This window comes from Chaetodon trifascialis, chromosome 21 (genome assembly GCF_039877785.1).
Source record: "Chaetodon trifascialis isolate fChaTrf1 chromosome 21, fChaTrf1.hap1, whole genome shotgun sequence".
NCBI lineage: Eukaryota > Metazoa > Chordata > Actinopteri > Chaetodontiformes > Chaetodontidae > Chaetodon > Chaetodon trifascialis.
This window is the reverse complement of record NC_092076.1, coordinates 16,341,757-16,355,359: the sequence shown is the minus strand read 5'-3', so window position 1 is coordinate 16,355,359 and position 13,603 is coordinate 16,341,757. Positions and strand designations below refer to the sequence as shown.

The following is a 13,603-nucleotide window of genomic DNA, read 5'->3' as shown; positions in this document are numbered from 1 at the left end:
TTGTTTTTTGTTTTCAGGTCAGAGTCAGTCACTGAGTGGCCTGAGGAGAGACGAGAGGCTGGCAGTGAGTGGGACATGAGTTGTGCATATTTTGATTATTTTCTTCTGAACAATTTTGCCAGGTGGACTTTTACTTTGTTAATAGTACTTGAAGTTTTTTTTTTTTTTTTTTTTTTTTTTTGTAATGATTTTGGAGTTGTTTTTGTCTTAATGTACTTATTTTGCATTTACATTTTTGGTGGCTGTGTGGGAAACTTATGTGCGTTGTTTCATAAAAGTGATGATATTCATATAGTATGTGGAGACCTATTCAAATAGAAGAGTATAGATATTAAGGATTGTGGTTTGAAGAGAGATCTCAGCACTGCTGCTCAGCATTACTGATATTGATCTCGGTTTTTTTTTGTTTGTTTGTTTGTTTTTGTTTCTTCCAGTATTTACCAGAAAACTCCACAGCTGCATTCGTTTCTGATTCAAACATTATAGAGCCAAAGTCTGATCTGAGCTCAGCAGTGTCATTCACACTAAGGCTTTGTTACCACCGCAGCCTGCAGGTTTTGGCCACTTTGAAATTACTAATATACGTTTTCTAATCAAGCGATCAATCTACTAATTGTTTCAGTATTAAAAAATGTTTATTTTTGGTGGTTAAGACAACTGTGAGGTGACATTTAACCCATTTAGCACGTCTCGACTGTGGCGCCAGTTCATCCATTGCAGTGATTGGGTGGAAAATGTGAATGAACGCGGTGCAGCTTTAAACAGTAATCCATATCGTGCATTTGTTGCTGAGATTGGTCCTTACCATTGTCTTATTTAATGACAGAAACCCTCTTGCACGTTGCATTGGGCTTTCACTAACACTGTATGGTTCCTACATCTTAATATGGCTTAGCTGTAAGTGGGCATTGTGGAGAATATCTGTTTTTTACTACTTAACTGTCATTTTGAGCTATATCACCCCGCCAAAGCTGACTCAAGCATTCCTTCACGGTCCAGCTGGTGAACCTGCCTGTAGGTTACTATAGATTCAACAAACCAAGATAAGCTTAAATCAGAGAGCTTAAGTCTAATGAGGTAACAGTGTCGGGTGGCTTTGATTGCTCAGAGTGGAGCTTTAGGGACCGATCACAGTAATCACAACTCCCACAATACCACTGACTGTGGATTAGAAGCTGCTGGAGCAAGAATTCAGCAATGCCAGTGAGTCCAGGAGATAAGTTTTCCCCCAGCCCCTGCAGAAGTGTACGAGGCATCATTGTGAAAATATTTGGCGCTTTGTGCTGTAATGATGAACAGACGTTATGAAGCTGTGGAGATGAAAAGCTGTTTTCAGTTTAAAAGAAGAATCACCTGAGTTTTAAAGAAATACTAAATGAGAAACAAATTTTGCATAGTGTGACTGTAAAGTGAGCAGCAGGGTGTGTTGTATACAAGAGAAACCTTACTGGTATGATAGGGTGCAGTCTGACATGTTATTCCCACTGTCCAACGCTACAATATGTACTTTGACCTTTACAGTTTGGATGTAGCTGCTGTCAGGAAGCGAGCGGTCTTATTATTGGGCAGACAGACAGCACAACTGACCAATTGTTGTGTTTTAAAAGGTTGTGGATGCTGGCAGGTGCGTCACTTGTCAAAGGTTGCACGACAGCAGTGAGATTCAGATCGCAGATGCTCCTGTTCTGCTTTTGGACCACGTCTGCTGCGTCTGGAGTTCGATACACAGACCTTGACTTACCCCACCTTTAAGCTAAGCTTGACTCAGTGTTAAATTATAGTCACGTCATACATCAGTTCTTTAGGGAATTGGCTGGTTTATATGAACATTTGTCTTTAAAGTCTGAATTAATGGTTGAATTTAAAATAGAATGGTAGAATTCATTTTGATCTAAGACATGGTGCCTCTATGTTGTGCCTCTGTCTGTATGAGCCCTAATTGGCCAGCTGTCACGTGTTTACAGGACTCAAAATCCTTTAGAAATATAAAACCCAAATACTACTACTAATGCACTCATTTAAAACAGAAGATACATATATTATTGAGAACATATTTACTTTTATTTTGATGCATCCTTGTCTAATTGCTTTTAAAACATTCTACATGTATTCATTGACTATAATCCAACACTGAAAATGTGGCACACTCAAAACTCCATACATTCAGCATTTGTAGCATCAAACTTTGGTTTCTGTCATTGAAGAGAAGAGGTTGGACTCCTGTCACATTGAGCGAACAGAAGTAAAATCTGCCTCGGTCAAACGGTCATCATCAGGCAGTTTTGTGCAAACGCGACAAAGAATATGTTCAATATGTTATTAGGTTTAATATGCAAAGCATTAGTGTTTTTCTATTGCTTAGGTTGATCTCATGTCAGAGCCATATGTATGCAAGCTAGTTTATGATTCACCTGAGCCACAGAATAACAGGTTTGTTGTTGATAATGAAACATGAACAATGCACTGCTTTTCCAATAGTCTCTGAGGGCAGCATTCACACAAGACGACAGGATCTAAAAGTGTCTGAAATACATAGATTCTATATATACATATACATATATATATATATATCCTTCATGACTATGATGGTATGGAGTAACAAATCCTGACTAGTCAGAAGTCCATGCTCGGCCGTGGAAAAGACGAGACTCCTTTCATTCTTCTTAGAGCTAGATTTTTTGCAGCTGTTTATCTACTACCTCCTGATGCTAGCCACGTTTAGCTAAAACAAGAGTATGACATAGACTATGGCAGTGTGTTAGCATATGCAAATGAAAAAAATAATTACCGGAAATGGTCCACTTGAAGACTAGGCACCAAACATGGAAGAATTTTATCACAGCACATGAGGTAGTCTTCTAATTTGAATGATGCAATAATAATAGATCCCATATTATTTTGCTATGTTGAATAAAATAAGAATTATAGCACCCTCAAATGTCATGATCACTACATTAATATAATTAACATATGAGATAATTTAACAAAATGGTATTGTATAACTGTGTTTTTTGTGAGCAAGGGTTGATATACAGAGTACTCGGTGTATGGCCAAAGGCTGTATTGAAATGCAGAGCAGATTTAAACTTCTCAGTAACAGTAAAAGATCCATAATTTCTCTTTCTACCAGTAAGGTTCATGATTAAATTCTCAGGAAGTTTGTGTTTCTTTTTTTCGGTTGTAGGGGTCATAAGTACAAGTCTGAATTGGCGTATACATCATGTGCATGTCGCTGTGGGTGCGGAGAAGCGCCGCAATGAGCAGAATCTTTAAAGCAACTGAAGTACCAGCAGTGAGATTTAACCGCTGTCTGTGAAATTTAAATACCACTGAATTTACAGCTTTGAAATATGTCACTCTGGAAACCAGCTGGATGAATTTAGGTGGTTTTAATTCCCATCTTTGGAATTTCCAGTTCAACTTCCACCTCAAAAATCAGGTTGCTCAAATAAGCTGGGTGAAATTCAGACATGCTCATCTGGACTACTAGGGTTACTCAGCAAGTCCCAAGAGATAGATGTTTTTTTTAAACTAGCTAAAGATAAGTTGTGTACACCAGAATGAAAAAAATGAAGAGAAATTTTTTGACTTTAATTTTCCATTTGAGTTTCAAATCAATATTCAGCTGTGATTCAATGTCAAATTCAGGTATTCAGTTGTTATGGGGATTCTAAATATTTGGGCGTTTTTTGGCTTCCATACTATTCAAACAACAAAGGTCTTATCACTTACAATTTCATGTATATTTGTTGATTGCTTTTTAATCTGTCTTCATGTTAAATTCTACATTTGAGTGACAAAAACCACATCAATGTTTGTTGCTTTTTTTGGGCTTTGATTTGCTTTTCCTATCTTCCTATTTTCCTTTCATTTCAAAATGTGATGAGATTTTTTTTATTTTTATTTTTCTCCCGGTCTCCTTTTTACTTTGTCTCCTGATCAGATTGGATACAAAGCTCAGTTCAAACGCTAAGCTTCTCAGACCAAAATGAGCAATAAAAGACAGAGTCCCACAATCATTTGAAGCAGATGGGTTTCAGGTTCGGATCTGTCACAGGACTTACTTTCCTCTGATGTTGGAAGACAGAAAGAAGCATTAAAATAGTTCACGACCAAACTGCATTAATATCTTAGTACAGAAATGAAAAAAGACTGTTCTATGGGCTAACTGCTGCTACCCTCCTCTAGATTAACCCTAAATAATCAAAGGCACAATCAACACTGTTTTGAATCTTCTTTTTCTCACTTTTCCTTGTAGATATTAAACTTTCGTGTGTTTCACCTTGATCCCAAAATCGAAAAATGGAACCAGTTTGACCTCCATCCACTTGTAGCTGTGTTCTTAGAGTGTTTGGGTGTCAGTAGCTGGAGGTGGAAGCAATGAGCTGACTTGGGATTGGGTGCACTGATCAGCTGAATGCATGTAGAACAGAACTTGTTGTGCCGATGTCGTGCAGAGCTTGTGTTTTCCTTTCCTTTCCTTCTTTCTTTTTTTTTGTTGTTACCGTCATTGGTTGTTCTTCAGTCTGTCTGTGTTTTTCCTCCTCCACTGTGATCAGAAAATGTATGGGAGCCCATTTCTGCCAAGAAAAGAAAGAAAAACTGACGCGTTAAGTCGAATCTTTGACTAAAGCAAAAGTTGGAATTTTGTCTTTCATAATCTTTATTTAAATTTAGAAGTACAATGTCATGATTTTGGCTTAAATTCAGAAGTACAATTTCGTAATTTTGACTTAAATTTAGACGCAGTATTTCATGGTTTTAACTTAAATTTAGACGTAGAATTTCATGATTTTGACTTAAATTTAGATGTAATGTTTCATGATTTTGACTCAAAATATAATTTTGGCTGAGTCGTCAAAACTGTGATGCAGTATTTGATAGTACGCAAAACATGGAGTGAAAACTATCTTGGTTTTTCTAGTAATCCAAAATTCTGAAAGTCCACGTCAACACATCTCATGACCTGACTTGCGATCTCCTAATTTCTTTTTCCGACTTTTCAGCGTTTTTTTTTTCTTCTCTGGCTTTAATGGGCTGGCTTGTGGTTGCGGAGTTCTTCCTGGCACTCATTCTGCCAGCTGAGGGCAGTGATGAGGAGCAGGCCGGAGTTGGATATTTGTTTTGTTCTTGGATACTAACACGGGTCTTTTGTATGTGATAACCCCCCCCCTCCCCCTCCCCCCATTATATTAAACCATTATATTGTGGTGCTATATATATTTGATAAAAATGACTAAATGTATTGGGATTACTATTGTCTGAAAATAATTGTGAGTTGAGAGGGTTATGGTGCAAAATTTATTTTGGATACAAATGAAAAAAAAAATCTATGTTAATAGTTATAAATCTATTGATATTAACACTGACCCCTGAGGTACATTATTAGATTGCAGTTTAAAGTTTGTACATCTTTTTGATAGTGTATACCAGTTTCCTTTCATATGGTAAATTTGTGCTGTGATCAAGCTTTGATAGACTTTGTAAATAAAGCCAAATGTTTGGATCATAATATTGGTTGTAATGAATGGCTTCTTTGTTTACAAGCATTGCAAACTGTTTCCGCATGGCTGTGAAAGTTTATCTGGTGATTTTTGTAAGATCTGACTTTTACACTGAATAAAAAGGCTTATGACTTCAAACTCTGTGGAAATGCTTTGTCAGTTTCACCACTTGAGTCCTTCAAGGCCACTTGTGAGGACGTTTAAAGGACCATACCGGTGTGCTAGCAAGTATTAGCTTCTTCATTCATTTTCATATAGGATACACTATTTTGGACTTCTGGACGCACCATATTTTTGTTCATTCGCTACAAAACAGGTTTCTTAAAGCTTGCTTAATTAGTCTACATTAACTTTGATCAGTTTTCATCATCTGAGAAAAAATGAATGAGGGCCCTCTTCCATTGAATCCACCTTGTCCTACAGTGGCTGAGAAGGGACAAACCAGACACTCACAGAAAGCATCTTTCATGTTTTTTGTGAGTTCTGTGGCCAGCAGAGATAGCCCTACATGCTTGAAAAGGGTGGGTTGAGGTGAATGGTATTCAGGTTGTTGCAATCTGGAACCTCACCACTAGATGCCACTAAAACCACCAATCTGGTTCTTTAAGTAACAGCACAAATACAACTGTAAAATAGTCCATTACAGGTTGAAGTCCTGCTTTCATTAACTAAGTAAAAGTCCAGATGTATTATTAGCAAAATGCAATCAAAGTATGAGATGTTTGTAGCAACATGATAAAATATTCTGACAATATTAGATTGTTAATACAGATGCATCGATGCATAAAAAGTACTTACTGATGTAGCTGTTTAGGGTGGAACTCATTTTAAATATCAAATATTAGATAATTTGACCTCTTTGGGCCTAAAACAGTTGTTGAAAACCATGTGAGAAGTTCAGAGGCAAAGTTACTCTTTGGTGGAACTGCAAACAACACACAGACTTCTTAGTTGTGACAAAGCACCAAGCAAGTTTTCTTCAGGATCTGCACACATGGCATGACACAAACTGTAGACACAAGCTTAATGTTCACCCATTACTCTGAGCTCTGGAGGCTGCTGGATGCTAACGAGCTTTCACACACAAACACAGCATGTGGTGTTCACAGGGGTGTAAAGCAGCAGAGTAAAGGCAGTCTTCACAGTCAGGAAGGTGGCTCTCTTAACCTGGCTGCATCTCCATGGTAACTGATGCTGCACACCTCACCTGCTCAGAGTTGGGGTAAAAATAGGCTAGAAAAGCACCATCCTTTCCTGAGATCTATGAACAATAGGGACTAGATGTATAAAAACTTTTTGAGTCATGCTTTTTTTGGCCACATGAACCTACATACATACACAATGAATTATAACTTTGTTACTTTAATTCAGAAAGTGGTCAGTAAGTGCTCATTTTGCACAAATGCATTCTGGGTCTGAAGCCAGTATGAGGCCTCTGGAGTCCTTCGTGGCTTTCAGATGAACTCCAGAATGCATTTTTAAACCAGAACTGGATTCTGAGGAGACATGAAAAACAGCAACTGTCATCTGGCAGCCTGTTGGTGTCATCACAGCACAAAGCACATCTGAACCACCTAATCTCAGATTATGGCTCCGTCCAATCCTGCCTGGGAGTAGATATGAGCCACCGCATTAAATATGCCATTAACTAATCCAGTCCATTAGAGCCGAAGAGGTCACCTTCGGATCATATCTACACATTAGTGCTGTGTGTAATCCGACCAATGAAAGGACAGACGGCTGGTATTGTGTGTTTTTTATTGGAAAGCAGATCACCGTTTAACAAAACTGACAGTCAAGTCATTAACTGTACATTCAAGGGATGAATGGAATGCTTCTGGAAGGAATGGAGCTCGGGAATGAATCTGGACTGGACCTGGACCTCTGCAGAGACCACATCGAAGTACAGTATGATGATGAGTAGAGGGTGGGAGGGGACGTGACAACTGTGGGACATGAAGAACTTCACATCAGTTCTCCCCTCTAGGCTACGGGCAAAAACAGGAAATCTCGGGCAGGAATTTTACTGGTCTCCAACTAGCGTGAGGACTGCTGCCGAGAGGCTTAGTAGAGCCAGCTGAAGGCACAGCTAGTGTAGCTGACCAGCTCTTCGGGTTTGAACCACAGGCCAATTTCGGTCTTGGCACTCTCCACTGAGTCACTGCCGTGGATGATGTTCCTGGACAAAAAGTGAGGAACCAAACATGAGAATGAGAATTCAGTGCAAACTTTGATACCCACCCCCCCAAAAAACAAAAAAAACAAAAAGCACGCATGACTCACTTGCCAACGAAGATGCAGAAGTCTCCCCTGATGGTTCCGGGCAAGGAGTCGGCAGGGTTGGTTGCACCGAGCATCATCCTGCCAGTCTTCACCGCACCCATGCCTTCCCACACCTGGAAAACAAGAACAGAGGATGATGGAGATGAAGTGAGCTGCTCCATGAGCGTTTCCCCAGTAGGCCTCAAGATTAACATGTTTCTCTGACAGGTCAAATCACAGGCCTCATTTTCCACAACAGCCAGGCAGCAGAGCAGGTTTTAGGCTTTATAACCCGTCTCCAGGAACCAGGCATGCCACAGTCTTATGCGGTCTGTTGTGTTTTCTTACCATGGCAACCACTGGACCAGAGCTCATGTAGCTGATGAGGGAAGGAAAGAATGGCCTGTCCTTCAGGTCAGTGTAGTGCGCCTTTAGGAGGTCATCAGAAGCCTGCAGCAGGGAGACAGACAGACATCACTGCATGATTCTAACATACACGTCGTGTTTCTTCAACATATTTTCACTACAGAACACATTTAAGTTAGAGTTTCAGTCATGTGCAAATTTAATTTCCATGGCGTCATTTAGAACGGAGCATCTTGCTCATTTTTATACACCAAAATGCAAATGCAACATTTATACACAAACAATGTTAGTTTTAATCTTGACTTGTTCCAAAAATGGGTTTTCTCAAGAATCAACTATCAGCACAGTTCATCTGAAACCAGTAATCATGAGGCACAGCACTGCTGTCTCAAAGACGACATGGGATCAGAACATGAACAGCTTTAGCATCTACAATTGAAGGCTCATCAGGTAAGTTGTGGACCTTACTTGTGTGTTCATTAAGCCTGAAGATCACAGAACAGACCTGACATCAACCTCTGTGTTGCACCAATCAGATCTGATTGTCTGGTGCCGATACTGACTTCATTAAGCAGATCAGGCACTGGGCCTGATGTGACCAAACCATATTAAATAACGCTTCTTTGACAAACTATGCCCAGTATTAGTTACATTAATCTTGTCACAGGTTGAGGCCAAATGAGTTTTTAAAGCTACAGTCAATCCTGGCCCCATGTTTGATAAAACCAATTGATTCTGCCACAGTGAATTATGCACATTATAAATAAGTGGGAAAGGCCACTGGCATCTGACCAGTATACTGTATCAGCAGCTACCTGGATGGGGAAAGGTTGATGGTGCATGCCTTTCTCCATCATTAGGGAGTTGCGTGCTCCATACATAATCCACAACCAGCTCTCAGGCCTTCACAGACCACAGTGATGTTCCTTAAAGACCTTGGCAACTGAGCACTGACCAGAAAGCCTCTGGAGAAGACCCCACCTCCACCCGAGTACCATGTCCTTGACCTTACAACACACGTGGTCACATGGTCAAGACATCCCACTCCAATGTCACGACTCCTGTCACATAAGTTGAATAACTAGAAATCTTTAAGCAGAGACCTCAACCAATCCAACCACCCTGAGCTGCAGGACAAATGCCCAACTACTCTACTGCAATGCTGATGAAGTCAGGTGGATCTGACTAATTCACCTTCCTGCCCTGCTGATTCAGCCTACTTGGCTCAAATTCTGATTTCACTTCCACCACACCAGGAGTTAACAGGAGCAATTAGGGTTAATCTCCTTCACCTCAGTTGTCTGGAATGAGACACATTCTGGATTCTGGCTGAGAAGATATTGGAATGGTGATATTTTTTACATCAGTTCTTGGATGGCACGGTCTATAAGTGAACATGGCTTCTTGATGAGGCATCCCACTTTGTCACAGATAAGATGTTAGGAGATCAGAGACCTCGACTCAACGCTAATCGGTTACGCTACAGTCAGGAATAGACAAGGAGGCTAATGAGCTCACCGGAGGTCTTAACCATCACTCTGCACACAGACAAGATCATATGTACACACAAACAGTAGATGGTTAAAATGAACACCAGTGACTATTATGAAAGCATCTTATTCCAAACCCTTTGCCTTGAAGGTCAATATAAGCCAATGCATTATAGACTGAAAAAAGGTTTACTTACTTGGATCATCTTCATGCCGACAAGTTTGAAGCCTTTCATCTCAAATCTCTTGATAATATCTCCAATGATGCCCCTCTGCACGCCATCGGGCTTGATGGCAATAAAGGTGCGCTCCTTTTCGGGCTCCATGATTCTGAAAGTAGGGAAAAGGGGGGGGATGAAGGGACAATAAGTACAGCTTGCAGGAGGAACAAGCCTCGGGAGTCACTCACATTTCTTGGCGGCATTTGGCACAGTCAGCTGTGGGGCCGGCTGCTGAGGGCCCCGACCCCATTGCAGAGAGAATGCATAGACGACACACGACTTGGGTTAGTGTTGATCTGACAGCGTGATCGCCTAAACTGGACGACTGTGACTTTGGCTGCCAGCCCCTCCCACAGAATAAAGACCTTTATCCTCCTACAGTGCACTTGACAGCAAATCGCCTGACAGTTTCATTACTCAAACCTTGTGAATACATTAGAAGACAAGGTCAACAATTTGTACATTTCATGACTATTTACTACCAATTTCCAGATGATTTCCTAGGCTTCCCAACAAGGAACTACAGAATTTGGGTTTTTCTGTACTTACAACTGTAAGTCAAATAGAAAGTGCTCAATTGGTGCACTTCCAAATAATTTTTTCCAATCAATTTCTGGTGCAACCGACCAAGACTAGAGCTGGCTTTTTCTAAAGGCAAGCATGAAATTCAGCTCAAGCAATCAAGGAATGAGACTCTTCCATGAAAGAAGGAAATGTTTGAAAATTACAGCCAGTTTAAAAAGAAAAGTCAGACTTGATCAGATCAATTGTTTACTGCAGCCCTACATTGACTAACACACACCACAAGCTGGAGCGCATCATTTTTCTGTGCAGCTAGGCACATTACACCATCATTCACACTGAACCACAACGCATTGCCGAGGTTAAGAGCACACGATAGTACATGATAGCTGATTCCAAGGGTGGCTCCTCAGGTATGCAGCATTACATAATGTGATTCCCACACAAGTAAAGGGGCCTTTTAAGTCTAATAAAAAACACCAAGAACTAGCAGCAATCCCTGCTGTTGTTAATGATAAAATCATGTTACTACTTGTTTTCCCTTGCTACTGCATGCAGAATGGCATTTCAAATTAGTCACAACTGCAGCAGGCTGAGGTATCCTTATTGCTGCAGGCCTACAGACACCGCAACCTTAATGATCCTGCACATTTTTTAATAGCGGACATACCCCCTTCCTTGAAACAAAGGAGCAATTACACACAAAAACATGCATAACAGGACTCACCAGTTCCACATAATTAAATAAAAATGATTGCCTGTTTCTGCCCACTCTTTATTTACTGCTATTATCCAACTGCGCCTCCCATTTATTAACCTGCTAATTTCCCCTCCATCGTCATCACTAGCATCAATGAAACGAGTAAATGACTGAATGTGTTTATCACTGCAGGCCAGTCTTATGTCCAGTCTAGGCCAGGTGCCATTTGGAAATACATTAAACGGGCTTTGTTGGACTGCTGCAAGGCCAAATTTGATGCACGGTTACATTAGCATTAGCTCTCCTAACAGCGTTTCCTTGCACGTGCGCAGCGTATAAGAGGACGCAGACGGATTTCCGCTCTGTCTGCTCCATGACGTTGATGACGTTTCTCCGGCCGGCTGCACTTGACAGCCGCCCTTAAGCCTGGTCGGTGAGCTCCTGCCAGAGAAAAAGCGGTTTCAACCTCAGGAAGCCACTCATTACCGCCCTGGAAACTGCCCACACGCCGAAGCAGCCCACTACTCTTAGGACAGAGCGGCGCTGCACCACGCTGCTCTCTGTAGAGGACTAGGCCTTCAGACAGCCACATGGCCTTTTGTTCGCGCTCCTGTGGAAGAATCACTTCCAGCGGGACACGTCAGGGTAGCGGCGCGGAAAACGCTTCACTCCGCCCGACCGCTCCTCAACAACACAACCCACAGCGACACTATTCCACGTCCTCCTGCGATCAACGCGTCACCCAGAAGTTTAAATGTGCAAAAACCCAGTTATACATTAACTACGTCCTATTGGACGCTAGCTTAAACCTCAGCCGTGTAAACAACAGGCGGAACTGGAAGAGTAATTACATAAATACAAACACACTTTATTCGAGTAAAGAAGAACAATACGTTCTCATTACCCTGACTATGTAGCTCCTGTGGTACGGTAGGCAGCGCGTGCTCCGGCTGACGTCGTAGAGACCCTACTAAGCGTACGCATCCGCGTTTTATTCAAGAAGGCGGAGACTAGCGCGACGGCAAGTCACTGGAGCCAAAAGTAAGAAAGCCGTTTGCCTGGACTTTGAGACTATCCATGCCGCAATTTATATTTAGGATCTTAGTTGTTGTGAATCTGGACCGGAACCTGACCGGAACCTGACAAAGTATATATATATTTAAGATCCACTTAAATGATATATTGTTGTTATATAACAACAATGACACAAATGACACATTTAAGATCCACACAAGTCATGTAACAAATACTCTTTAAATGATGCTTTAGATGATCATTTCGGTCTAGTAGAGTTTTCCAGCAAAAAAATAAATGAAAATATGTTCAATATCTAAAAGATTTCTACTACTTCAAATGAAAATATTATTATTGTGCTGGAGGCTTAAAACTTCAACACACATGTTTAAGTTGCATTCTGAACCATGAATGGCCTCTAGGTACACACATTAAACTAGATTAAAGATAAGCACAGAGAAACTTTCTGCATCAGTCATCAGGAGAAAACTTCCCTCACAATAAAATTCAGGATCAGAAGTTTGCAGAGGAGCATCTAAGCAAGATTGATGCATTTTGGAAACAACTAAAATAGAGCTTTTTGACCACAATGAGCAAAGGTATGTTTGAAGAAAGAAGGGTGCAGAATTTTATGAAAAGAACACCTCTCCAACTGTCAAGTGCGGGGGTAGATTGATCATGCTTTGGGCCTGTGTTGCAGCCAGTACCACAGGGAACATTTCACAGAAAGAATGGATTTGATTTCACACCAACAAAATCTGGACTCAAACATCACACTGTCTGTAAGAAAGCAGAAGATGAAAAGAAGAAGGCTCCTACAACAGGACAATGATCCTAAACACACCTCAGAATCCACAATCGACGACCTCAAGAGGCACAAGCTGAAGGTTTTGCCATGGCCCAACATCATTGAAAATCTGTGTATAGACCTCAAAAGAGCAGTCCATGCAAGACGGTCCAATAATGTCACAGAACTAGAAGCCTTTTGCAGTAAGAATAGGTGAAAATCCCCCAAACAAGCACTGAAAGACTCTTAGCTGGTGACAAAAAGCCTTTACAAGGTGTGATACTTGCCAGAGGGGGTGTTGCTGAGCCTGACCATGCAGGGGCCCAAAGTTTAACTTCTTGGACCTTTTCCTTTTTTACAAGATGGAAATAAAAAAGTAATCTTGCTTGAAATATTAAAAAAATGTATTTAACGCTATGCCTTTTGAACTCAGGCTACCTTTTACTCTATTAGCTATTCACAGGCTAAGGACAAGCTACAAGCAGAGTGTGGGGAGTGGTTGAAGTGGACACTTCACTTTATTATTCCATGGAATAAACAGTGTTTTTACAGTGCAGAGAGTCATCATCTGTCTGTTTTCAGTTGATCATCATACTCAACTTTCAGGCTACTCTTACATAAGAGCTATTCACCACTGCCATCATGATAAGATAATGCCTTGATGGTTTGCTCACACATGATGCATGTATGCATGTACTATAAGTACACTCTCGTGTCTGCAGGCTGTGGCCTATAAA

At 40.8% G+C, this 13,603-nt stretch overlaps 2 protein-coding genes across 2 annotated transcripts in view; one reads left to right on the top strand and one right to left on the bottom strand.

Moving 5' to 3' along the window:
• Nucleotides 1–13,603, top strand: part of tdrkh (tudor and KH domain containing) — a 161,062-nt gene that overhangs the window by 20,749 nt on the left and 126,710 nt on the right. The gene's annotated exons all lie outside the window — the stretch shown is intronic.
• On the bottom strand, nucleotides 7,246–12,077 carry LOC139349716 (nucleoside diphosphate kinase B-like). Its single transcript, XM_070990686.1, has 5 exons — nucleotides 11,970–12,077; nucleotides 9,820–9,952; nucleotides 8,115–8,216; nucleotides 7,788–7,900; nucleotides 7,246–7,683 (listed from the first exon to the last, which is right to left on the bottom strand). The coding sequence occupies exons 2-5, from the start codon at nucleotides 9,946–9,948 to the stop codon at nucleotides 7,569–7,571; spliced, it is 459 nt and encodes a 152-aa protein (XP_070846787.1). The 5' UTR covers nucleotides 9,949–9,952; nucleotides 11,970–12,077; the 3' UTR covers nucleotides 7,246–7,568.

Excerpts from the sequence above, each read along its gene's own strand:
- LOC139349716 (XM_070990686.1), bottom strand. The coding sequence starts at position 9,948 with ATGGAGCCCGAAAAGGAGCGCACCTTTATTGCCATCAAGCCCGATGGC. Across the intron at positions 7,901-8,114 it reads CTGGTCCAGTGGTTGCCATG|GTGTGGGAAGGCATGGGTGC; the intron begins GTAAGAAAACAC and ends CTTGTTTTCCAG. Across the intron at positions 7,684-7,787 it reads TTCTGCATCTTCGTTGGCAA|GAACATCATCCACGGCAGTG; the intron begins GTGAGTCATGCG and ends CTTTTTGTCCAG.